General features: G+C 45.3%; 2 protein-coding genes across 5 annotated transcripts in view; one reads left to right on the plus strand and one right to left on the minus strand.

Moving 5' to 3' along the window:
• LOC146577461 (ribonuclease inhibitor-like) overlaps nt 1–26,540 on the plus strand; it is a 144,503-nt gene that overhangs the window by 10,568 nt on the left and 107,395 nt on the right. The window lies entirely within an intron of this gene.
• Nucleotides 19,053–26,540, minus strand: part of LOC146577462 (protein NLRC3-like) — a 35,912-nt gene continuing 28,424 nt past the window's right edge. For all 4 annotated transcript variants that reach the window (XM_085254270.1, XM_085254279.1, XM_085254251.1 and 1 more), the window contains exons 7-10: nt 24,950–25,123; nt 23,003–23,179; nt 20,819–20,992; nt 19,053–20,141 (exon numbers count right to left, since the gene is read on the minus strand). In XM_085254270.1, coding sequence (XP_085110396.1) covers nt 20,129–20,141; nt 20,819–20,992; nt 23,003–23,179; nt 24,950–25,123 — 538 coding nt within the window. In that variant the 3' untranslated portion in view covers nt 19,053–20,128. The remainder of the gene's footprint in view (nt 20,142–20,818; nt 20,993–23,002; nt 23,180–24,949; nt 25,124–26,540) is intronic.

Raw genomic sequence — 26,540 nt, forward strand, 5'->3', positions numbered from 1 at the left:
ATTTTCAGACCTTACTTTGCTGCTTTTAGATGGATGGTTGTCCGATATAGATCCAGGGTCCTTTGATAGTGGAGCAAATCTGTTGTGCAGTTTCACATTCAGTTGTTTTGGAGGTTTGTTGTTAACCTTCCTATTCACGGTTGTCCAGTCCTGTTTCCTCTCGTATACAGGGGTAGAAGAGCTTCTCTGTCTCGTAGGAAGTGAAGGCCAGTCGGTTTCAGAGATTTCAGCTCGCTGTGCTCTGCCCGTGATACGTCCTCCCCCTTCCAGGAGACATGATTTATGTCTTGGTTTTGCACCAAGAAAGTCCAAAGGGGGATTATCACTTGAGGATTTATAATAATGCACAGAGTCTACTTTCTTGGTCATGTTATCTGTGCTCCTTAGCTGTGTACTAGCTTGCTCATCGCCATTGTTTTGAATCAAAGGCAAGGTTGTTTCATTTCCACACAGTCCATTTACCTCCACGTTTACTTTTAAGCGATGAATTTTTGTCTCCAGTACTGCAATCTTCTGCAGGAGGCTGTGGTAGTCATCTGTGGCGAGGGAAGGCATCTTGTTGCTAGTTAGCCTAGCGGTTAGCACCTTTCCAGGCTATTGAGGCTGTTTGGTGCCCAGATGCTGTAATCAGGCTTCAGCTGTGTCTAGGCCACAGACACACGGAGCGCTGAGGATAAGGTAACTATAAAAATGTTGCTGTTTCTGTTAAGAACACTTTAGTCCTAATGATCTATAAGTGTCCAGATGCTATCGCAGGTAAGCTCATACGGAAAAAAGGGAAAAAATCAGCATAAAAATCAATAAAAGAAGAAAAGCATTTAAGGAGCAAAGAGATGAAGCGTCCACACTTGCAAAAGGGGAGGAGCTAGTAGAGAAGTTGACGTTAGTTCCACAGCAAAATACACACAGGGGATTCTTTTGAAAATGCCAAGAGCACGAACTCAGGAGGTTCAACGTTCCAGCGGTGAGCTGCTCAGTGCCACTGCCTTAAATAGCAGCTGGCGAAATCAGCCAGATCAGCAGCAGGTGGACACAATCACACAGGTGCGTGGGCCAAGAGCGAGAGCCCGTAACGAGCTTCACCCAGGCAGAGAGGAGGAGGAGAGACAAAGAAAACAAAAACTAACAACAACAAAACCTGTAGCCAGCGTGGGCCAACCAGAGAGACACGGGGACCGTGACAGCTTTGGCTCAGCAGGGATCAGCTTATAGGTAGAAGACAGCTGCTGGATGGGATTAGCATGTCATAGCTATCTACCAAACTGCTAACTGGGGAATTTCAGGCTATCTATGAATCATTTTTGCTAACTGTTTATTCAGCTTAGGCTCACAGGGCTGGAGCCTGTGCCCTAGCTGTCATAGGGCAAGAGGCGTGGTCCACCTGCACAAGTGAGCAGTCCATCACAGGGCCAACAGAGAGAGACAGAGAAGCACTCTCTCACATCCACACCTACAGCCAATTTAGAAGCACCAGGCTGACTCCTGTCTCTTGGTGGCGCTGTCACTTGGTGTTCGCTCGCTCTGTGGTAGAGTATCACTTCCTGTTCCTGCTCAAACACAGTGGTGTTTCTAAGTAGCTTATTTGCTTAGCAATTTAATTAACAACTTTTAAATACATTCTTCTTTCATAGTATAATCTTCACGTGCTTCATCCGAAGCACACTTTCTGTGTACTCACTACCTAATTTATAGCCAAAGTATTCACTCACTGTCTCTGTACTGTCTCGCTAGCTTAGCTTAGCTCGTAGCTGACTCGTTAGCACCATGGCTACTTCACCTGTCCCTCCTGCATTTTCTTGCTCATTGTGTCAGATGTTTAGTTACTCCTCGGCCTCCTTTAGCAGTAATGATATCTGTAACAAATGTAGCATATTTGCAGCGCTGGAGGCCAGGATTACTGAATTGGAGACTCGGCTTCGCACCCTTCATTCACCCGTAGCTAGCCAGGCCTCTGTAGCTGGTGCAGCCGAAGATAGTGTAGGCCCCGCTAGCTGTTCCCCGGCAGATCCCAAGCAGCTGGGGAAAAAGGGAGGCTGGGTCACGGTGAGGAGGAAGCATAGTCCTAAACAGAAGCCCCAGGTACACCACCAACCCGTTCATGTGTCTAACCGTTTTTCCCCACTCTGCGACACACCCGCCGGGGGTCAAACTCTGGTAATTGGCGATTCTGTTCTCAGACATGTGAAGCTAGAGACACCAGCAACCATAGTCAATTGTCTTCCAGGGGCCAGAGCAGGCGACATTGAAGGAAATTTAAAACTACTGGCTAAGGGTAAACGTAAATTCAGTAAAATCATAATTCACGTCGGCAGTAATGACACCCGGTTACGCCAATCAGAGGTCACTAAAATCAATATTGAATCGGTGTGCAATTTTGCCAAAACAATGTCGGACTCTGTAGTTTTCTCTGGTCCCCTCCCCAATCAGACCAGGAGTGACATGTTTAGTCGCATGTTCTCCTTAAATTGCTGGCTGTCTGAGTGGTGTCCCAGAAACGATGTGGGCTTCATAGATAATTGGCAAACCTTCTGGAGGAAACCTGGTCTTGTTAGGAGAGACGGCATCCATCCCACTTTGGATGGAGCAGCTCTCATTTCTAGAAATATGGACAAATTTATTAAACCCCCAAAAATATGACTATCCAGAGTTGTGACCAGGAAGCAGAGTTGCAGTCTTACACGCCTCTCTGCAGCTTCTCTCCTCCGGCTACCCCCCCAAAAACCCATCTCCATAGAGACTGTGTCAGCTTCCAAAAAGACAAAAAACAAACTAAAAACCAGCAACAAACAACTTAAACATAAACAATTACAAAGAAAGAACAATACAGTATCCACATCTGAACCAAAGAGTAAAACAGTGAAATGTGGATTATTAAATATTAGGTCTCTCTCCTCCAAGTCTCTGTTAGTACATGACTTAATAATTGATCAACAAATTGATTTACTCTGCCTTACAGAAACCTGGTTGCAGCAGGATGATTATGTTAGTTTAAATGAATCAACACCCCCGAGTCATTCTAACTACCAGAAATCTCGAAGCACAGGCCGAGGGGCGGTGTGGCAGCAATTTTTCACACCAGCCTATTAATTAATGAAAGACCAAGACAGACTTTTAATTCATTTTAAAGCCTGATGCTTAACATTGTCCACCCCAGCTGTGAAACTCAGAAACCAGTCTTACTTGTTATCATCTATCGTCCACCTGGGCCTTACACAGAGTTTCTGTCTGATTTCTCAGACTTTATATCTAATTTAGTTCTGAGCTCAGATAAAATAATTATTGTGGGTGATTTTAACATCCATGTAGATGCTAAAAATGACAGCCTCAACATGGCATTTAATCTGTTATTAGACTCAATTGGTTTCTCTCAAAATGAAAAAGAACCCACCCACCACTTTAATCACACTCTAGATCTTGTTTTAACATGTGGCATAGAAACTGAACATTTAACAGTGTTTCCTGAAAACCCTCTCCTGTCTGATCATTTCCTGATAACATTTACATTTACAATAATTGATTACACAGCGGTGAAGAGTAGACTTTATCAAAGTAGATGTCTTTCTGAAAGTGCTGTAACTAAGTTTAAGAATATAATCCACCCACTGTTATCATCTCCAATGCCTTGTACCAACACAGAGCAGAGCAGCTATCTGAACGCTACCCCAACAGAAGTCGATTATCTTGTTAATAATTTCACCTCCTCACTACGTACGACTCTGGATACTGTAGCTCCTGTGAAAACTAAGGCCAAATCAGAAGTACCTGACTCCGTGGTATAATTCTCAAACACGTACCCTAAAGCAGATGACTCGTAATCTGGAGAGGAAATGGCGTGTCACAAATCTAGAGGATCATCATTTAGCCTGGAGAAATAGTTTGCTGCTTTATAAGAAAGCCCTCCGCAAAGCCAGAACATCTTACTATTCATCACTGATTGAAGAAAATAAGAACAACCCCAGGTTTCTCTTCAGCACTGTAGCCAGGCTGACAAAAAGTCAGAGCTCTTTTGAGCCAACCATCCCTTTAACGTTAACTAGTAATGACTTCATGAACTTCTTCACAAATAAAATTTTTATCATTAGAGAAAAAATTACCAATAATCATCCCACAGATGTAATATTATCTACAGCTACTCTTAGTACCATTGATGTTAAGTTAGACTCTTTTTCTCCAATTGATCTTTCTGAGTTAACTTCAATAATTACTTCCTCCAAACCATCAACGTGTCTTTTAGACCCCATTCCTACAAAACTGCTCAAAGAAGTCCTGCCATTAATTAATTCTTCGATCTTAAATATGATCAACCTATCTCTAATAATCGGCTATGTACCACAGGCCTTCAAGCTGGCTGTAGTTAAAACTGTCACAGTTCTGGGTCCGTTGGACCCAGTATTTTGAGTTCATTATGTTTTGGTACTTTTGCATCATGGATTTTCCTTTATGTTTCTCTGGTACTTGGTGTTTCAGTTATCTTGGTGTTTTTCTATATTATGATTTATGATCTGATACTGTTGTGATTATGATTATCATTTAGTAGCCTTTGGTCAGTGTCAAGTCTGTCTCTGTCTAGTCTGTCTTAGTAAAGTGTGTTTTGTTTCCTGTTTTACGTTGAAGGTTCTTGTTCCTGTCTGATGTTAGTGTGTGCAGCTTTGTTCCCCCTGTCTCGTTAGCCCTGATCTCTCCCAGCTGTGTCTCCCTCCTGTTGCCGATTCCCCCGTTACTACCCTGTGTATATAAGCCCTGTGTTTTCCCATGCTCGGTGTCGCGTCGTACCCTCAGATTATGCCTGTGTGTCCTTGGTCTCGGTGTTCCATCCTCACTTCATGTTTGTTTTCCCGCCAGCAATAAAGCTGAAGTTTTTGAGTTACAATTCTGTGTTCGAGTCCTGCACTTGGATCCTCATCTCCGCCTGCCCGCACACAGAGCCCTGACAGAACGACGCGACCAGTATGGATCCAGTGGACTCACTTTTCACCTCTGAGGGAGATAATCTCGCGCACCTATGGGATTAATGTCGGAGGATAATCCACGCTGCGAGCCCCTACACGAGGCATATGGAGGTAGTGTTTTTTGATAATTTCTTGTCGTCTACTGCCTCCACCGTCAGTTTTCTGCACATAAACGGACTTAAGCAAATGATAACAGCTCTAAGAGCGAGGCTAGCCTTTGAACTGTTTGGCATGGGCGGCCCGGGGAAAGAGGATTCAGCTGTTCTCCTGGAAGCCCTCGCCACTTGGTACTCTCAGCGACAGCACCATTTTTTGCAACGGTTTATCACCAAATCATTTGATCCGTCCCTGAGGAAGAAATGCAACCCTCGCCATCATCATCCAACCACACTTCCATTCTCTCCTGTAGTACGGACTGGTGCAGTTTTCATTTCCACACCTTCATCTCAGTTTTCTGATCAGCAGCCACCTTCAGTTCAGTCAGCTGATCAGCAGCCACCTTCAGTTCAGTCAGCTGATCAGCAGCCACCTTCAGTTCAGTCAGCTGATCAGCAGCCACCTTCAGTTCAGTCAGCTGATCAGCAGCCACCTTCAGCTCAGTTTACAGTGTCCCCTGATCAGCAGCCACCTTCAGCTCAGTTTACAGTGTCCCCTGATCAGCAGCCGCCTTCAGCCCTGTCACCTACTCCACTACCGCTTTCATCTCGAATTACGTCACCCGTAGCTCAGTCTTCACCCCCGTTATTCATAGCTCAGTCGCAACCACAATGAGATTTTTTGCAAGCTTTGTTACAGTCCATAACCCAGTCAGTAGTTCAGTTAGTGAAGGAATCATTGGCGTTGTCATCCACTAAATCAGCCACTCATCACCCTCAGCCAGAGGTCCCACTCACCTCTGGTCCTGCATCTACTCCAGCTGGAGGGCCCGAGGAGCCCGTCCTGCCTAAGGTTTCGCCTGCTGGGGGTTCGGGAGAACCCAGCCAGCCTCGTGTTTCGCCTGCTGGGGGTTCGGGAGAACCCAGCCAGCCTCGTGTTTCGCCTGCTGGGGGTTCGGGAGAACCCAGCCAGCCTCGTGTTTCGTCTGCTGGGGGTTCGGCAGAACCCAGTCAGCCTCACGCCACGTCTGCTGGAGGGTCTGAGGAGCCCACCCAGCACCACGCCTCGTTAGCTGAGGGTCCTGGGGGACCCAGCCAGCACATCCTCACACCTGCTGATGGTCCAGGGAAATTGGTTCAGCCATCACCTGCTGAATCGTCCCCCGCGACTTTTACATCATCACCTGCAGCCGTCCCGCTGCCGTCAGGTTCCGCAGCCGTCCCGCTGCCGTCAGGTTCCGCAGCCGTCCCGCTGCCGTCAGGTTCCGCAGCCGTCCCGCTGCCGTCAGGTTCCGCAGCCGTCCCTTCATCCACGCCTGGTCCGGCCTCCGTGTCTTCATCCACGCCTGGTCCGGCCTCCGTGTCTTCATCCACGCCTGGTCCGGCCTCCGTGTCTTCATCCACGCCTTCGTCTTTGCCTGGTCCGGCTTCGGCTCCGCCTTCGTCTTCGTCTGGTCCTGCCTTCCCTGGTCCTGCGGTTGCCACACCGCCGTCAGAGCCAGCTCGACCCGTTCTGCCTCGCCTCTGCCGGCCGTTTTCCGGGCCTATTAGGTGGCATCATGGCCTTCGGGGACGGCCTCCGGAAAGGGTTTGTCGCCGCCGCTGGCATCGCGGCCACCCTCCGGACCTGCTCAGTGGCCGCCGTTGCCGTGTGCACGGTCGGCCTCCGGGACTGTTCGCCCGTCGCCGCCGTTGCCGTGTGCACGGTCGGCCCCCTGAACTTTTTGTGGACTCTTGGTGAGCTCTGGTTTCGTTTTGTTTTTGATATGCTTTCCTGCGTTTTTTGGACTCTGGTGCTCCTCGTTTTTTAGTTTGGGCTCTGTCCCTCCATCCTGGACCCCCTCCGCCCGCCCTGGACTGGTGCTTTGTTGTGCTTTTTTTTTTTTTTTTTTTTTTTGTTTGGGGCTGTCGGGAGTCAGCCCTTAGAGGGGGGGTACTGTCACGGTTCTGGGTCCGTTGGACCCAGTATTTTGAGTTCATTATGTTTTGGTACTTTTGCATCATGGATTTTCCTTTATGTTTCTCTGGTACTTGGTGTTTCAGTTATCTTGGTGTTTTTCTATATTATGATCTGATACTGTTGTGATTATGATTATCATTTAGTAGCCTTTGGTCAGTGTCTAGTCTGTCTTAGTAAAGTGTGTTTTGTTTCCTGTTTTACTTTGAAGGTTCTTGTTCCTGTCTGATGTTAGTGTGTGTGCAGCTTTGTTCCCCCTGTCTCGTTAGCCCTGATCTCTCCCAGCTGTGTCTCCCTCCTGTTGCCGATTCCCCCGTTACTACCCTGTGTATATAAGCCCTGTGTTTTCCCATGCTCGGTGTCGCGTCGTACCCTCAGATTATGCCTGTGTGTCCTGTCGTACCCTCAGATTATGCCTGTGTGTCCTGTCGTACCCTCAGATTATGCCTGTGTGTCCTTGGTCTCAGTGTTCCATCCTCACTTCATGTTTGTTTTCCTGCCAGCAATAAAGCTGAGGTTTTTGAGTTAAAATTCTGTGTTCGAGTCCTGCACTTGGATCCTCATCTCCGCCTGCCCGCACACAGAGCCCTGACAAAACCTTTACTCAAAAAGCCATCTCTAGACCCAGCAGTCTTAGCTAATTATAGGCCAATCTCCAACCTTCCTTTCATATCAAAAATCCTTGAAAGAGTAGTTGTCAAACAGCTAACAGATCATCTGCAGAGGAATGGTTTATTTGAAGAGTTTCAGTCAGGTTTCAGAGCTCAGCACAGCACAGAAACAGCTTTAGTGAAGGTTACAAATGATCTTCTTATGGCCTCTGACAGTGGACTCATCTCTGTGCTTGTCCTGCTAGACCTTAGCGCAGCATTCGATACTGTTGACCATAATATCCTATTAGAGCGATTAGAACATGCTGTAGGTATTACAGGTACTGCGCTGCAGTGGTTTGTATCATATCTATCTAATAGACTCCAATTTGTGCATGTAAATGGAGAGTCCTCTTCACACACTGAGGTTAATTATGGAGTTCCACAGGGTTCAGTGCTAGGACCAATTCTGTTTACATTATACATGCTTCCCTTAGGCAGTATCATTAGAAGACATAGCATACATTTTCACTGCTATGCTGATGACACCCAGCTCTATCTGTCCATGAAGCCAGATGACACACACCAATTAGTTAAACTGCAGGAATGTCTTAAAGACATAAAGACCTGGATGGCCGCTAACTTTCTGCTTCTTAATTCAGAAAAAACTGAGGTTATTGTACTCGGCCCTGAAAATCTTAGAAATATGGTATCTAACCAGATTCTTACTCTGAATGGCATTACCTTGGCCTCCAGTAACGCGGTGAGGAACCTTGGAGTCATTTTTGACCAGGACATGTCCTTCAATGCACATATTAAACAAATATGTAAGACTGCTTTCTTCCATTTGTGCAACATCTCTAAAATTAGAAATATCCTGTCTCAGAGTGACGCTGAAAAACTAGTTCATGCATTTATTACTTCCAGGCTGGACTACTGTAATTCATTATTATCAGGATGTCCAAAAAACTTGCTGAAAAGCCTTCAACTAATCCAAAATGCTGCAGCAAGAGTCCTGACAGGGACTAGAAAGAGAGAGCATATTTCTCCTGTTTTGGCTTCCCTTCATTGGCTTCCTGTTAAATCCAGAATTGAATTCAAAATCCTGCTCCTCACATACAAGGTCTTAAATAATCAGGCCCCATCTTATCTTAATGACCTTGTAGTACCATATCACCCTATTAGAGTGCTTTGTTCTCGCTCTGCAGGCCTACTTGTTGTTCCTAGAGTATTTAAAAGTAGAATGGGAGGGAGAGCCTTCAGTTTTCAGGCCCCTCTTCTGTGGAACCAGCTTCCAGTTTGGATTCGGGAGACAGACACTATCTCTACTTTTAAGATTAGGCTTAAAACTTTCCTTTTTGCTAAAGCATATAGTTAGGGCTGGACCAGGTGACCCTGAATCCTCCCTTAGTTATGCTGCAATAGATGTAGGCTGCCGGGGGATTCCCATGATGCATTGAGTTTTTCCTTTCCAGTCACCTTTCTCACTCACTATGTATTAATAGACCTCTCTGCATTGAATCATATCTGTTATTAACCTCTGTCTCTCTTCCACAGCATGTCTTTATCCTGTCTTCCTTCTCTCAGCCCAACCGGTCGCAGCAGATGGCCGCCCCTCCCTGAGCCTGGTTCTGCCGGAGGTTTCTTCCTGTTAAAAGGGAGTTTTTCCTTCCCACTGTCGCCAAAGTGCTTGCTCATAGGGGGTCATATGATTGTTGGGTTTTTCTCTGTATCTATGAAGCGCCTTGAGGCGACTTTTGTTGTGATTTGGCGCTATATAAATAAAATTGAATTGAATTGAATTGAATAAACAAAGGGCTAACAGCTAGCTTGTGCTAGTAATGTAACAAACTCGCTAAACACACAAGAAGCTCATTACTTTGCTGAACAAGGTACTAATAAGTGGGAACAATAAACCGTTTTGCCACACATACAGATTAAGCCTTTTCAAGGGCGTCAGATGCAGGAATTTACAGAGACACAGCCTACTGGACCTTCCCTGTCGAGCGCTGGGAGAAAACCAGTGCTTGCGCTCTAACATGGTGCTACCCTGTCAACCCACTAGATGGCAGGCTTTGCCCAGACAAGATCAGGAATAAACATATTTTCTGACATGTTGCAACAGTTAATTACAGAACGAATGATTATGACCCGCCATATAACAAACTTATAAAAAACATACCTTAGAAATAACAGGAGGGACAGAATACTCCCCGCCTGACGTCTGCAGGACGTCACACCAACCAAAGCTGAACCCCACTATTACAAAGGATATTAAGAGTCTTTCAGACTTAGCTCTTAGGTACCAACAAGACGACTTCACTGATGGGTCTCAGGTACACTCTACATTCGACACTGCGGATGATCTTGACTTCGATCTTCCTTACTCTGCCATCTTGACTGGGGAAGGTCTTTTGTGACTAGCCCTTGTGGCCAGTCAATCCTGTTTTCTTGTCCCTCTTTGAGCAGGACCACATCTCCAATTTGTAGATTGGGCTTTGATGCCCTCCACTTGCGACGACCCTGTAGTCCGCTGAGGTACTCTCTCCTCCATCGTCCCCAGAAGACGTTGGCTAGGTACTGTACACGTCTCCATTGCGCTCTAAACAGGTCCTGATCGTGGAACTGACCTGGTGGTACTGGGGGCGCACCAAACTTTTGTGTGAGTAGCATGGCAGGAGTGAGAATCTCAGGATTCTCTGAGTCAGCAGAAACTGTGGTAAGTGGCCTTGAGTTGACTATTGCAGTGACCTCCGCCATGAATGTCACTAACACCTCATGTGTGAGCTTTGCATTTCCGTGCTGCAGCAGCATTACGTCAAGGATCCGCCGACTGACGCCAATCATGCGCTCCCAAGATCCAGCCATGTGCGATGCATGTGGAGGGTTAAATTGCCACTCACAGCTTCTGTCTCCAAGATACATGTTGATTTTGTCATTATGACAACCCTTCTTGTCGATTTGGAGTTCTCTGCAAGCACTCAAAAAGTTTGTGCCGCAGTCGGATCTGAGTAGTTTAACAGCACCTCACATAGCAACGAAACGGCGCAGTGCATTAATGAAAGATGAAGTGTCCATTGCTTCTATCACTTCGATATGCATGGCACGAGTGCTCATACACGTAAAGATCACTGCCCATCTCTTTGCCTCTGCTTGACCTCCTCGTGTCTTTCTGACTGTAACAGGCCATGGACCAAAAACATCTAGGCCCACACACGTGAAAGGAGGGTCTGTACACATTCTGTCTTCTGGTAAATCTGACATGATCTGCTCTTGTTGCTTGCCCCTTAATCTGCGGCATATGACACCGTTGAAGATGACACTACTGACGGCTCTTTTCCCACCCACAATCCAAAAACCTGCAGCTCTGATAGCACCTTCGGTGAAGTGTCTGCCCTGATGACATACTTGTGCGTGAAAGTGTCTGATTATGAGCTGGGTTATGTGGTGTTTACTGGGAATGAGCATGGGCTGTGTCTCATCTGTTGACAGTTGAGCTCTTGCGAGCCGGCCACCGACCCTAAGAACTGCATCAGCGTCTATGTAAGGACTCAGCTTGCTAAGTGGACTTTGTGTGTGAATGGACTCACTCTGCTCCATGCGCTTGATGTCATCCGCATACACCTCTTTTTGAACTGCACGAATGATAGTAACCTTGGCCTGCTGTAGCTGTTCTTCTGTAGCATAGTTGTTGCACTTGTGCCATCCACGACATGCGCTCTCTGTTTCACCTTTAAAGGACTTGGCAATGTGCAGCAGTCTGGCAATAGTTTTCAGCAGACAACTCCAATTTGAGAATCTCTCGAACCTTGTGGTCCCGAGCTCTTTTTTTGACAGAAAGGTGGCACAGGATACGATATCTGGGCGCAGCTCAGTGTCGTTTTCAGGGCAAACAAGGTCAAAAGGTTCTTTCTGTATTTGTTGTTGGCCTGAATCTGTAATGAAGGCAGGTCCGCTAAGCCATGTAGAGTGAGACAGATGCTCAGCGGGCAGTGCTCGTGTGGCATGGTCAGCTGGGTTTAGCTGTGTGGGTACGTAATGCCATTGGTGGGTCTGGGTAGAATGCCTAATGCGCTCCACACGGTTATGCACATACACATAAAAGCATCTTTTTTCATTGAAAATATATCCAAGGACCACCTTTGAGTCGGTGTAGAAGTTCACCTCATCGATAGTAGTGTGAAGCTCCTGCTGGACCATTTCTGCCACTTCTACAGCCAGCACAGCAGCACAAAGTTCCAGTCTTGGAATTGTGATGTCTGGTTTTGGAGCCAGCCTGGCCTTTCCAAGAAGAAACCCAACTTCACTGAGCCCATTGCCTGCTGTGAGTTTCAGGTAAGCGACGGCTCCAACAGCTTTTGTGGATGCATCACAAAAAACATACATTTCTTTTCTCTAGGATTCAGATAGTGAGATGGATGTATACATGCGGGAGATCTTGAGCTGTTGTAAGTGCTTTAGGGAATCTTTCCATTGTTGCCACTTGTCCTGTTTCTCCCTCGGCAGCGGTGCATCCTATTTGCTAATGTCCATAGAAATCTCTCTCAGAATGGAGTGGCCTTCGATGCTGACTGGCACAGCGAAACCAAGTGGGTCATACAAACTGTTGATGACTGACAATACACCACGTTTGGTGAAAGGCCTGTCATTGATTTCAACTTGAAATGACAATTGGTCTGTCGACAGGTCCCAGCCTAACCCAAGGCTGCGTTGCATGAGTGGGGCGTGTTGTCCACGTTGGAGTTCCTGCGGGCCTGTGGCTAGATCTTCACTTGGGAAGGCACTGACGACTACAGGGCTGTTGGATGAGATCTTGTGAAGGCGGATGTTAGACTGAGCCAGCATCCTTTGTGTTCTGTGAAGGACGTCAATCGCCTGGGTCTCAGAGGGAAATGACTTTAGCCCATCATCTACATAAAAATGGCGCTCAATAAATTCCCTTACATCACTGCCATATTCTTTCTCTCCTTCCACAGCAGTCTTCTTGAGTCCATAGATGGCAACTGAGGGGGACGGGCAATTCCCAAAAACGTGGACTGTCATGTGAAACTCATCCACTTCTTCATCCAGGTCGTGATTGTGGCACCACAGGAAACGCAGATAATCATGATGGTCCTCTCTGACCGTGAAGTTGTGAAACATCTGCTCCACGTCAGCCATCACTGCATGTGGGTCACCTCGGAATCTGAGAAGCACGCCCACAAGGCTGTTATTGAGATCTGGGCCTTTACACAGCACTTGATTCAGAGACACATTTTCGAACTGGGCGCTTGAATCGAAGACTATTCTGATTTTTGCTGGCTTTTGGGGGTGGTAAACATCAAAGTGTGGGAGATACCAGCATTCTTGGTGGGGTTTGAGAGGGGGTGCCCTTTCTGCATGACCTTTGTCGAAGATCCTTTTCATAAACTCCACATAATGATCTTTCATATCTGTCTTTCTCTTTAATGTCTTCCGTAGGGACATGAGGCGGTTGAGAGTCTGCTCTCTGTTGTTGGGTAAGCGACGTCTGGGATGACGAAAGGGCAGGGGGGCGACCCAGTTATTTGCATCATCTTTAGCAAACTCTTTATGCATAATGTTCAGAAACGTCTTATCTTCTGCAGAGAGTGCCATTTTGTCATCATCAGTAGTTTGTTGAAAGATGTGTTTGCCCAGTTCATCTTTGACCTGTGTGCTCTCAAAAAGGGGGCATTCTTCTGTAATCTTCACCAAAACTGGGGCGGCCATTATCCAATATGTTAGTCTTGTAGGAGTTCACTGTGGGTCTGTGAGCTCCCGAGAGGCAAACATCCCCAACAATTACCCATCCAAGATCAAGCTTTTGGGCATAAGGTGCTTCATTGGGCCCATTTGCCTGGCGTCGAACCTTGTGAGCCTGAATTACATCACGGCCTAAGAGGAGGAGAATATCTGCCTCTGGATCAAGAGGGGGTATTTGTGCGGCTATGTGAGCTAGGTGATGATGAGCAGCTGCAGCTTCTGGGGTGGGTATCTCACTCCTGTTATCAGGAATCTGATTACACTCTGTCAGTGTTGGTAGTGGTATGGACACTTTTCCGTCCACACCCTCAATGACAAAGCCGTGAGCTCTACGGCCTGTTTTGTTCATTGTGCCAGAGCATGTTTTTATTGTGTATGGAAAGGCTTCACCATGTACATTAAACATGTCAAAAAAGGGAGAACGACCCAGTGACACATTACTTTGGTCGTCTAAAATTGCATACATTTTTGTTTTCATTTGAGGGGCTGTGCTGTGATATACTTTCACCATGCAGATTTTAGAACAAGACCGTCCTTGTTGTCCCTGTCCACATACCTCAGTCCAGTTAGATGTAGTCACTGTGGAGCTCGGGATGTCTGGCTCCCCGCCGTGTGCCTCTGGTGTAGAATCAAAGCTCCCACTTGTCCAAGGGGGTGGCCCGGCATGCATGGCGGAGATGTGGGTATCGCTTTTGCACTCCAGACAATGAATATCAGCTTTACAGTCTTTGGCCCTGTGTTCTGTTGATGAGAGACACTTGTAACAGATCGAAAGCCCTTTGAGCAGACTTTTCCGCTCATCCAGTGTTTTCATCCTAAGCCCTCTACATTTTGCAAGTGAATGGGGTTTCATGTGTACTGGACACTGTTTGTCGGGATCAAGAGAGTGAGTGTTAGATTTGTTGCTGGGTGTGCCAACCTGTGTTTTGTTTGCTGTTAGCGGGGCTCTAAAATGTGATTGTCTCACCAGTGGCCTTTCTATCTTCATGTGCCCAGTGCTGTAATTTTGTAGGATGAAGCTGGGGTCAGTTTTCATTTCAGCATTTCTATTCACGAACTGAACAAAGTAGGAGAAAGGCGGATAGTGCACTCTATGTTCTTTCTTATACTTGGACCCCTGTTTGATCCATGACTCTTGCAGGGTATGTGGGAGTTTTTCCACAATTGGGTTTATGCCTCTTGGAGTGTCGAGAAAGCTGAGGCCTTGCAGATATCCTTCGTTTTTTGCTGCTTCAAGTTCCAGGAGGAGATCTGCAAGTTCCTGAATTTGCAGCAAGAGTCCTGACAGGGACTAGAAAGAGTGAGCATATTTCTCCTGTTTTGGCTTCCCTTCATTGGCTTCCTGTTAAGTCCAGAATTGAATTCAAAATCCTGCTCCTCACATACAAGGTCTTAAATAATCAGGCCCCATCTTATCTTAATGACCTTGTAGTACCATATCACCCTATTAGAGCACTTCGCTCTCACTCTGCAGGCCTACTTGCTGTTCCTAGAGTATTTAAAAGTAGAATTGGAGGCAGAGCCTTCAGTTTTCAGGCCCCTCTTCTGTGGAACCAGCTTCCAGTTTGGATTCGGGAGACAGACACTATCTCTACTTTTAAGATTAGGCTTAAAACTTTCCTTTTTGCTAAAGCATATAGTTAGGGCTGGACCAGGTGACCCTGAATCCTCCCTTAGTTATGCTGCAATAGATGTAGGCTGCCGGGGGATTCCCATGATGCATTGAGTTTTTCCTTTCCAGTCACCTTTCTCACTCACTATGTATTAATAGACCTCTCTGCATTGAATCATATCTGTTATTAACCTCTGTCTCTCTTCCACAGCATGTCTTTATCCTGTCTTCCTTCTCTCAGCCCAACCGGTCGCAGCAGATGGCCGCCCCTCCCTGAGCCTGGTTCTGCCGGAGGTTTCTTCCTGTTAAAAGGGAGTTTTTCCTTCCCACTGTCGCCAAAGTGCTTGCTCATAGGGGGTCATATGATTGTTGGGTTTTTCTCTGTATCTATGAAGCGCCTTGAGGCGACTTTTGTTGTGATTTGGCGCTATATAAATAAAATTGAATTGAATTGAATCCTGTAGAAGGTGATTGTCTCTCGGAGTAACTCTGGGAAAGCTCTCTAGGCGTTTGAACAGAGAAGCTTCAATAACTTCTGGTGAGTCATAAATCCTGTCTAGCCTTTGCCATAAACGCTGAAGACCTGTTTCTGGATTGTTAACATGGACAGCCCTGATTCTCAGAGCACGCTGGAGAGACTCCCCACTAAGCCACTTAGTGAGCAGATCAAGTTCTTCACTGCACTTTAGGTTTAAATCTTCAGTGGCATTATTTTATGTACAGACCCCAGGTTGCCTCAGTCGTTTTTTCGCAAGGTGTGTTGAGTGTAAAATATTCACCTCAGTGGATTGTCGCCGGTCTGACGTCCGCCATCAACCCCAACCATCGTGTACCTGTATAAGACGCTGGCCAGGGCCCTGTTTCAGGAAGCCGGTTTAGTGGAAAAACTGAGTAAGTATACCCTGAGTTAACGAAAACTCTGGGTTTTCGGTTTCACAAAGCGAGTTCAGCTGCAGCCTGAGTGAGTCACTATGACGACACACGCCGTGAAGCTAACCTGCCCCCTAGCAGGTTTACCACAACTAACCCTGACTGTCTCCGCCCCTTTGTCGGAAACCTGACAGTAGGAAGTCTCAGACATGGCGTGTCCCTTCCTTGAAGAGCCAGTAGATATCGAAGCCCAAATTCTCCGCAGAGCTCTCCGCCGGGAGAGAGTGATTCGAGCGCGTCTGGACATCTTATCATTACCTGATGATTTCCTGTGCGAACGTTACCGTTTCTCAGCACAATCTATAATTTATTTGGATAACATCCTCAGGCCATATATTACGCATGTGACACATCGCGGACATGCTCTCAGTTCTGTACATATTATTTGTATTGCACTTCGGTTTTTTGCAAACGGGAGCTTTCTGTATAATATTGGTGACGCTGAGCACGTTTCCAAGGCTACCGTCTGTCGGGCAGTCAGGAATGTTACAGTTGCACTGAAACGTCTCCTGTACTCGTCTGTGGTGTTCCCCGGTCACAGACCCACAAGATTCATCAAAGAGGGATGCCACAAAATTGCAGGTATCAGGATGAACAAAACTTAATTTATGATGTGGTGATACTTGAACTACTACTTAAATTTTACATTTATTTTCACGGTTCCCAGGCGTGATTGGCTGTATAGATGGTACTCACATTCCAATTATTGCTCCTTCAGTAAATGAAGGAGACTATGTGAACAGGAAGTCTTTCCACAGCATTAATGTACAGGTACATAGTTCCCTGTAGCATTTCAAACTAACAAATTATTTCATCATAGTAATGGATGCTAATTTGTGTTCTCTGCACTGTGAAGATCATATATGATGCTGCCAACATTATCACAAATGTGGAAGCCAAGTGGCCAGGCTCTGTCCATGACTCACAAATATTCCGTGAATGTACACTGAGCACAAAATTTGGACATGGTGAGTTGAAAATACTTTAAAATATATAAAGACCAATTGCTTCAGGGACATTTGAACTGAAGTGTACCCTTCTGTCTTAGGAGAGTTCACTGGCTACTTGCTTGGTGATAGGGGGTATCCATGTTTACCCTATTTGCTTACCCCTTACCCTGACCCTGAACCGGGCCCACAGCAGCGATATAATCTGGCTAATTGCAGGACAAGAGCCAGAGTTGAAATGACTATCGGAATGCTTAAGGCCCGGTTCCAGTGCCTGCAAAGACTCAGGGTCACCCCAGAAAGGGCATGTGACATTATTGTGGCATGTGTGATTCTTCACAACATTGCCACAATTAGAGGAGAACACTGTCCTTCTGAACCAAACATCAGCAGTGATCCAAACCATGAACATCCTGACCCTCCCACGGACATACAAGATGGAAGAGCAGTCAGAGACACCATATGTCACAATCATTTCCTTTGACCCATCACCTCAACATGTTGAAAGAAGAATAAACAGATTTTTTGTTCAACTGGCTTTATTGGTCGCCTGTGTTTCCTGTACACAAAGTATTAAAAGATGTAAACCTCATAAAGTGTCTCTGTTGCTTCCTCCTCTGTAACAGCTGTCAATGTTTCTTCATTATTTTCCTGTAGTAAAGAAATTAACAACATTGCTGTTCTACTGTAAACTCATATAATCTGTGGAGTATTACTCACAACTGCATGTTGGTCTGGCTCAACAGGAGGCTGCACCAGATGCAGTACACCATCACCATCAACTGATAGAATATGAGGTTTATACAGGTCACTTATAACTTACAAGGGACCAAATGGCAATTAACAAACATACCAAGCACCTTACACTTCATTGTCATTATGCTCTCAAAGACAACCAAGGCTGAGGGAAGGCAAAATCAGTAGGAAAATAACTTCACTACAAAATAATCCATTATGGTAAAGAGTTTATCAAATGAATGAGTAGCACTGCGAAGGTGACTGTGAAGAAAGGATGTATGCACATCATGTATTATTTTGAATTTACCCCCTATGTAGGCACTTGTGTCTTGCGGGGTTATTGACTCAGAGGATGTCCCCGCAGAGATGCCTTCGGCCACAGGGCGCCCACTGTTTTGGCTGAGGGCCAACTGCTCAGCCTCTGTGAGTGGTGGTGGTGGAGGACCCCCACCTGTTTTTCGGGCCTCCGCTTTTTTTCTGTTGGCTATAACGGGTCACATTTGAGCATACAGAGTAAGCAAATATGTACTTGTAATGTGCTCAGATAATTTCAATAAGTGCTTACAGACAGAAAATTAATGTAGCCTCTAACTGCAATTGATTTACATGGGACAAACAGACCAAGCACTATGGCTCATAATACAATTACACCTTACCTGTTTGGACTATATTTTTATATTTCATTTTTACTTGCTGCCAGGCACGTTTGGGGCCTGTTGGGTTGCACCTGCGCTCACATCACATCACAAAATAAAATGTATAAAATAACAAATAAAATAACATATGATAAAATAACGTGTTAAATGGGTGGAAATCCCTAGATCAATGTTTAAATTAACACTCACGCATTGACTCTGTCGGCTATGTTTTGCCATGCATGCTCACTTTCTTTTGCAGCTGTCGCTGTGTTACTTTTTTCCGCGGAATTTGCATGTTATCGGCATATGCTGCCATCAGCATTTCGGCCTCAAGCGCTGTGAAATACATTGACCGCGCCTTCTTTCCCTCCGTCTCCATGGTGACTCGCTTAATCTGTGCTCCGCTTATCAGGGCTTTATGTATCCTCGTCCGCGCGCTTCACTTGGGGTTAAAGCAACTCCGCCTTGATTGAACTAATTGTTATCAGCCTTTCTGAAACGGAATATTCCGAGTTGGACAGTTCGGGGTTACTCAACCGTGAGTGTCGTTTTTCACTCTGAGTTTTCCAAACCGGCTTCCTGAAACAGGGCCCCGGACCCGAATTCACGTCCCTGGACTTTATCCTTTCTGAGAAAGGAGCTGTATACAGGCTTCAGCGCAGGTTTTTCACGACGTCGGGACTTGATGAGGGCGCTCGGCACGAAGGACCAATTAAATGTTAGGGGTCAACAGTTATCAAACACTTAGGTGAAGAAATGACACTCAGACAGTTCAGCTGGTAACGTGCACGGGTGAGAGCCCAACAAGACTCAGACACATCACACTTCTCTTACATCTTTATTTATACACTCAGTATAGTGATGTCACATGGCAAAGCAAAGATAAAACAGGAACTTAGCTGCACGCTCTTCACTCGTGGGGAGAGAACATGCAGTTTCTGGAACTTAATCTAACAATAACAGCTTGTTTTCACAACTCATTGTGGTGTTGTGATGTGACTGTTCAGAGAGTTCATGATAGAAAGACGTTTGCATAAGCAGAAATATTAAACACTTATCAGTATATCACTCAGTTGCATTTCATGACAATAAAACTTAAAAATCCCCTGACACTTGTCATATTTGTATCTGCACCTAAAAGAAAAAAAGTTTTCCATGCTAAAACACAGCTCCACCTCCTGCAGTTCTCCCTCTGAACCACTAGATGTCTCTGTTATCTAAATGAAGACGTGCAGCACAGCAACCACAGCAGCGCTCAGATCACACGTGACCTGTTATTATTTATAAAAGCATGAAACAGGTGAGACAGGTGGGATCAATATTAATGTTGTGGAAATATATGAAAAAGCAACAGAAGCAACAGAAGAGTGAAAACATTTCGTGTTTCTAGAAAGATCTTTCAGCTCACAGCTGCTCACAGACTGTATTTACAAGTGACAAACTGCAACTCTACAGTACGTCTACAGTATATATCAAATATATTCTGTATTCAAATCTATTGAGTGATGTTTGAAAGTCTTTCCAGGTGAGTTTGATCCAGGAGGGTCTGAAGCCAGAGTCAGACAGAGACTGTGCAGAGACTGTAAAAGGACAGAGCAGCAGCAAAGCAGTCCAGATACACTGATGATCCTCTGTCAGATCCAGAGGGACACACAGGGATGATGCTGGACTCTACATTGTGTCTGACAGTGGAGCTGTTCTCAGAGAAGTTCACTCTGCAGCACTGACAGTCATCTGCACTTCTTCTCATTCCTCTGTCAGTCACTGCTGGATGAAGCTCTCCTCTCCACCTCCCAGTAACATGGCCCAGTCAGAGCGTCTCTACACACAAGCTGCTGCTGCTTCAACCTCTCTGGATCATCAGGACACAGCTCCTCCTCTCTCAGCACACACACCGTCCTGTTTACCATCATCGCCAACACCTGCAGAGAGAAGAAGGAAGAGCAGAGGAGATAAACGAGTGTTTCCAGAGACTCTTCATTAACTGTCAATCAGTGATGCAGCACATCCAGTATAAAGAGCAGCAGGGACTTCAGTGCTGGGACTGTACTAGGACTCATTGTTGCTTCACTTTTTTTCTAATCTTTGGATTTTTATTGAAGTTGATGAAAATGATTTTCCCTCCTAGTTTGAGTTTGGACTTTCATTCATTAGAAGAACCTTGGTGTGTCCACTCTGAGCTCTGTAGGAACCCCAACAACAAGCCCAACAATCCAGATGGACGGTTCCAGCTGTTAACTGGAGGAATTCCATCCAAACATCTGCTCTCAATAAATTCTTCCTCACCTACAGACTGTGTTCTTCACTGCTTTAAACTTGGAAATGAATGCAGTCATTGGTCTGCGTGCTGCTTTGTTCAGAGAGCTGATTGGCTGTTGACAGCGTTTGATCAGAGCGTGTCAGCCGTTACCATGGTGACCATAAAGGTCAGAAACAGGAAGTGTTTGTGTCCAATCCTGAAGCCTGTCACCATTCTCCTCTCACAGCTTCACTGAGAAGCTGCAGCTTTACAGGAAAAACTGGATCTTTGTTTCATACTGACTGTGTTTAGTACAATACTGCTGACAGCACCACCCACTCACTCCATCACTCTACTTACAGCAGAGTCTCCAGTCTGTAGTCTGGACTCTGCTGAAGATCAGACAGCTGTTTCACATCTGGATCCTTCAGGTTGTTTCCGTACAGGTCCAGCTCTCTCAGATGGGAGGGGTTGGACTTCAGTGCTGCTGCCAGATAATCACAGCTGATCTTTGACAAACCACAGAGCCTCAATCTGTATAAAGAATGAAAGATGTAAGTTTATTAGACAAAGTGTGAGCTTGAAATCATTCAGTGTTTCATCATCTGTTCAGAGCTGAAGAAGGTTCAGAATGTAGAAGTTTAGAAAATGGAAACTCCAAACAGCTGAAGCCAACAGGAAGCAGCTTCAAACAGGAAACTGTGCAGAGTTTCAGACTATATGTCCTGATGCAGCCAGTTGGACTTTGGAGATTTGAATCTCTGTTCTGTGACTAAGTCCTTGAATCATTTCTTCCAGTTGGTCCAACAAGACAGACTAAGTATTGGACATGTGTTGTGGCTCCATTAGGGGAGCTTCTAAATGTGATGTGATGGCCCCTCTGGGCCTGTCAGGTCACAGGACTGAAGAGAGCTCAAACTGGGCACACAGTTGTTCCAGTCTGGACCAAAGACTCTATACTGGGACTGAGGGACTGCTTTGACTGCACCCACTGGGACGTTTTAAAGGCTCATGTTCTCACTTAGATCATCGATTTCTACTTACATTTCTTTCTGGGAAAAATGGGGATTACTTTGAAAACAGGAAGTATTTTCCCCAATAAGCAGCCCTGGATTAGTAAATCACTCAAACATGTTCTTAGGCAGAAGAAGCTGTCTTGTTATGAGGGAGAGAAGAAAAAGATTGAGGCACAGAAACTTGTTGAAAGAGAGATAAAGCAGCTAAAATCAGGTGTAAAAGTAAAGCAGAGGATGAGCTGAATAAAGGACACTCAAGGCTGGCTTGGAAAGGAATGAAGTCCATGGTGGGGATGCAGAACAAGGAGCAAAGATGAATGTGATGCTGAATCAGCAGAAGACTTGGACTCATTTGATTCTAGCTTTGATATCATTGATTTCAATGAAGAGCTTTGTGATTGTAGCAAAGGGCTGGTAGCTCTGAGAGTCCCACTGATGAGGTGTTTGTGTGGAAATCTCTTAGTGGGAGCAAAGAGAGAAAAAGCCCTGGTCCTGATGCTGTGGGAGGGAAATGATTGAAGTGTGCTGTGAGGAACTGACTGGGAGATTTTCACACATTTTCCAGTCCTCCTTGGAACAACAGGAAGTTCCCAGCATATGGAAACAAAGGTTAAGTGTCCTATGGCACTCAGTGATGATGGTGCTGTGGCCCCACCACCTCCACCTCTTTGTAAAGGAACTAACTGTAATCTGAAGCTTCAAATGGAACTAAGACTTCCTCCACTAGGTGGCAGTGTCTGATGAGAAAGTGTTAGTGGAGCTGGCCTGGAGTCAGAAACAGGAAGATGCAGGATTTGGGCTGAAATGGGGAAAAGTGGTTCGCACTAGTGCCTTAAAGCAAGAAGGTTGTAGGTTGAAGCTTGTTGGCCTTTCTGTGGAGGTTGGATGTTCTCCCACAGTCCAATGAAATGCTTCTTAGGTTCACTGGTGCTTCTAAATTGGCTGTAGGTGTGGATGTGAGAGAGTGCTTCTCTGTCGCTCTCTGTTGGCCCTGTGATGGACTGCTCACCTGTGCAGGTGGACCACGCCTCTTGCCCTATGACAGCTAGGGCACAGGCTGCAGCCCTGTGAGCCTAAGCTGAATAAACAGTTAGCAAAAATGATTCATAGATGAATGTCAGAGTGTTCCTCCTTCTCTTTCCCATCATTCATGCTGGCAGTGGAGGAGATTTGGATGTTGGACTGTGTTTTGGATGATGTGTGTATGTGTGTGTAGGACTGCTGTCTGTAAAGCAAACGCACATTTTTCTTTGGATTTCAGTGTCAGACAGACTTTAAGGTGGAATGAAGAGTTGGAGAGTTTCACAGTGAATTATCCAGTGGAGGATTTTTCTTCTTCTTTGAAGGTTTGAAATGTGAACATTGTTCTGCTGCAGTCAATGGACTAAACCAGAGAAGAAGAAAACAGACTTTACCATGAAGATCCTCAATGTGGATCAGTATAATATCAGCCTGATGTCTGCAGTTTAGTGTCAGCACAACTTTCACATCATATTCATCTCAGCACAACTAAAACATGCTGACTGACCTCAGAGTTTCAAGTCCACATCCTGGACTCTCCAGGAAACCACACAGATGCTTCACTCCTGAATCCTGCAGCTTGTTGTTGCAGCTCAGGTCCAGCTGTCTCAGATGGGAGGGGTTGGACTTCAGCGCTGCTGCCAGATAATCACAGCTGATCTCTGACAAACCACAGTCCATCAATCTGTATAAAGAATGAAAGATGTAAGTTTATTAGACAAAGTGTGAGCTTGAAATCATTCAGTGTTTCATCATCTGTTCAGAGCTGAAGAAGGTTCAGAATGTAGAAGTTTAGAAAATGGAAACTCCAAACAGCTGAAGCCAACAGGAAGCAGCTTCAAACAAACACAACAAGAGAAAAAACTCTGAATGTTTCACATTAAAGTCGTACATTTCTCATAAAAACAGGACAAAGACTTGAAAAAGTCGTGTTTTTCCTTCCAGGAACCACAAGGCTTCACTTTTAAAGGTGAAGTGTGAAAGAAATGGACATATTTGAAGTCCAACACCTATTTCCAGTCACATTATTAAAGCAGACAAACTACAAGCTCATTCTCATTCCAACAAGTCATCTTCTGACCTGGACTAACAACACTGGTCTCTATGTGCAGCTGGCTGTGAGACCAGTGCTCAGGGAGCGTCTACAAAGTGCAACACTGAAAGAACATCACACACTCATTTGCTTCCATCATCCAACCTGAAGAGGAAACAGAGACGGCTCCCCTTCAAAGTAAAAGCTGCTCCTTTTGGACACAGTATCAAAGAAAGTCTACAGTATAACATAGAAAAGACAGAACAAAGTTTTGGTTGTTTTAAATTGTGCAGAAATGAAACTACACTAAGCTCAATTATGTGACAGACACTTCATCCCATGTCAGTTTGGCCTCATCCTGGTCCGGATTATCCAGCACACACTCTGATCACAGGCCCAGGGGCCACACACTCTGATCACAGGCCCAGGGGCCACGCACAGCTGGCTCCATCCAAGAGACAGGAAACAAACCAACACAATAATAAAAAGCACCATGTGATCTTCTTACATCTTCAAGACAAACATAGTAAAAACATGGGCATATTTGTTTCCTGATAAAATGATGTGACAGGTAGAACAGAGTAAAGTGGTGGTGTTACAGCCTTTCTCCCCTCTGCTGCCGAGGCTGTTAGTCTCTCCCAAACTCAGCTACAGGACTTCCAAATGAATGAAAGCAGCAGAAGTGGCTTTACAAATGAAAGAGGAAGAGGAGAAGAAGAGGATAGGGAGGCCACCCTGACTATCACTCCAGCTGAAAACATCACACTTCCATTAAAGTTGGTGAGGACATGTTGAGCAGGATGAGCTGCTGGCTAATCTGGAGGCTGTAGCAGCAGCTCACAGTCACAGTGGATTTCCACTCATGAAAAAGCTCTGGCTGCTTCATTTCTCATCTCATATCAGAGACTTTAAAGCTTCACTGAAGCTGTACTGTGATGCTTCCATATTCCAGTGAGGCCTCCATAATGATTTCAGCTGTTCTGTACACACACTGTGTGCCCTGTATGGCTCAAAGTCTCTGCAGCCTGTTTTTATCTGCTATCATCAGATCTTCATCATCCTCATTCACATCCCTCACACACTCTACAGCCTCATCAGCACTGACTTCATCTTCACTGACTGATGGAGCACAACATGAACCTGTGGTGGCTGAAACACTGTCCTGTCAAACATCTCCCCGTCACCACTCCACTTCTGTCAGCCTTTAAATGAACCCTGCTCAAGTCTGTCACTTCTGTTTGGAGCCAAAAGGAAAAACTGTTGTTCAGTCATTTGGAAAGACAACATTTCTGAAAGCACGCAAACTTCTTCACATTTGTCTTCAGACACATCCTGAACATTTAGGAACTAAAGAAAGTTTCAAACATCAATCAAAGACCTGAAATATAGAAAAACATCAACAGCCGCAGTCAGTGAACTCACCTCAGAGTCTCCAGTCGACAGTTTGGACTCTCCAGTCCAGCACACAGAAGCTTCATCCCTGCTTCCTGCAGGTGTTTCCAACTCATGTCCAGCTGTGTCAGATGGGAGGGGTTGGACTTCAGAGCTGAGGCCACAACTTCACAGTGAGACTCTGAGAGTAGACAGTGAGTCAGTCTGTGATGATAGAAAATATAAAAAGTGTTATTATAAAAGCAGAAAATCTGCATTATAAACACAGACTGAATGTATATGAAGACAAAACAGAGTGAGATCATAATCTGATGAATCTGCTCTTCACATCTGTGCTTCAGCTCCTCTTACTGTGTTTGACATGACAGAACGATTAAGTCTCTCTCAGACCTGCAGACTTTTAATGAGTCTTTGTTTGGCTTTAATCTGCAGATGAAGGAGGAAGATGGTGTCACATTTAGGCTTCCATAATGTCCACAGTCTGTCACTGAGATCTGATCCAGAGTCAGAGTGAAGACACACATTTGGACTGTTTCCTGTTTTGACTCCAGAACATTTTGAATGAGTTCAGCTCAGTGAAGAGTTCCAGCTGGAAAGATGATCTCTGTTTGCTACCTGCTGTCAGGTACGACTGTTCACGTCCACACGCAGGAAAAACCTGCTGACTGTTACCAAACGGAGCAGAAATCTCATCACTGGACAATAATGATGAATGAACTCAGAGCTGCTGATATCAGATCTGACTTCAGGGGAACTAAACACAGAAATGATTGGCTCATTTTAGCTTTCTGAGCCATTATCTGCTGGTGTGTCGCTAGTTGGCAGAAAATGATTTGTATTCCTGTTCAGGGCTTCAGTGTTTATGAGTCCAGATCCAGGTGACAGCAAGTCAAAATGATGTTACCTGTCTGTGTCCAGCAGCAGCCTGTATTCACTTTGAATATTGTTATAACCTGACATGGATCAGTTTGTCTTTGATTGGTTTGTAAATGTCACTGTTTCCATTGGACCTGAGTGACGTACAAAGACAGAGAGGGAGAGAAAGGAGAGAGAGGATGGAGACAGCAAAGAGAGAGCAAACACAAACAGGTGAGAGTGGACAGGTGACCAAGGTCAGCAACCAATCAGAGAGCTTCTGTTTGACCCACAGTCACTGATGATGACTGCACATAACCAAGCAGTGTTACTCTGATATCAAAAATGGATCCTGCTCTTATAATAATGATGATCAGATGATATTATTGTGTTATTTTATAGCTGAATACGATGTTTGTGTGATTATCAGTGAAAGAAGCAGTGAGGAGGATGGAGAGAGAGAGAGGACAGAGGGTGAAGTTAGAAACACTAAAATGATTTTTCATGGATTTCATGGATGATTTGAGTGATTTCCAGCAGGACACTTAAACATGTCAGTGGACGTCCCAAAGAACATATTCACTGATTTGAAACGTGTTATGAACAGGATTAATATCAGTGGAAACATGGTGGAAACAGCTGTGACTGCATGGATGTGACACACTTAAAATCTGTTCTCCACTCTTGGATTTGGGATCCATGGAGCTGCTGCTGAGTCTGTACAATAAAGGAATGGTGTGGAAGGTTGCAGCGTACGGACACAAAC

Source organism: Mchenga conophoros, linkage group LG3 (genome assembly GCF_057382185.1).
Source record: "Mchenga conophoros isolate Kocher_MC1m ecotype Shallow Benthic linkage group LG3, M_conophoros_male_GT1.1, whole genome shotgun sequence".
Classification (NCBI taxonomy): Eukaryota; Metazoa; Chordata; class Actinopteri; order Cichliformes; family Cichlidae; genus Mchenga; species Mchenga conophoros.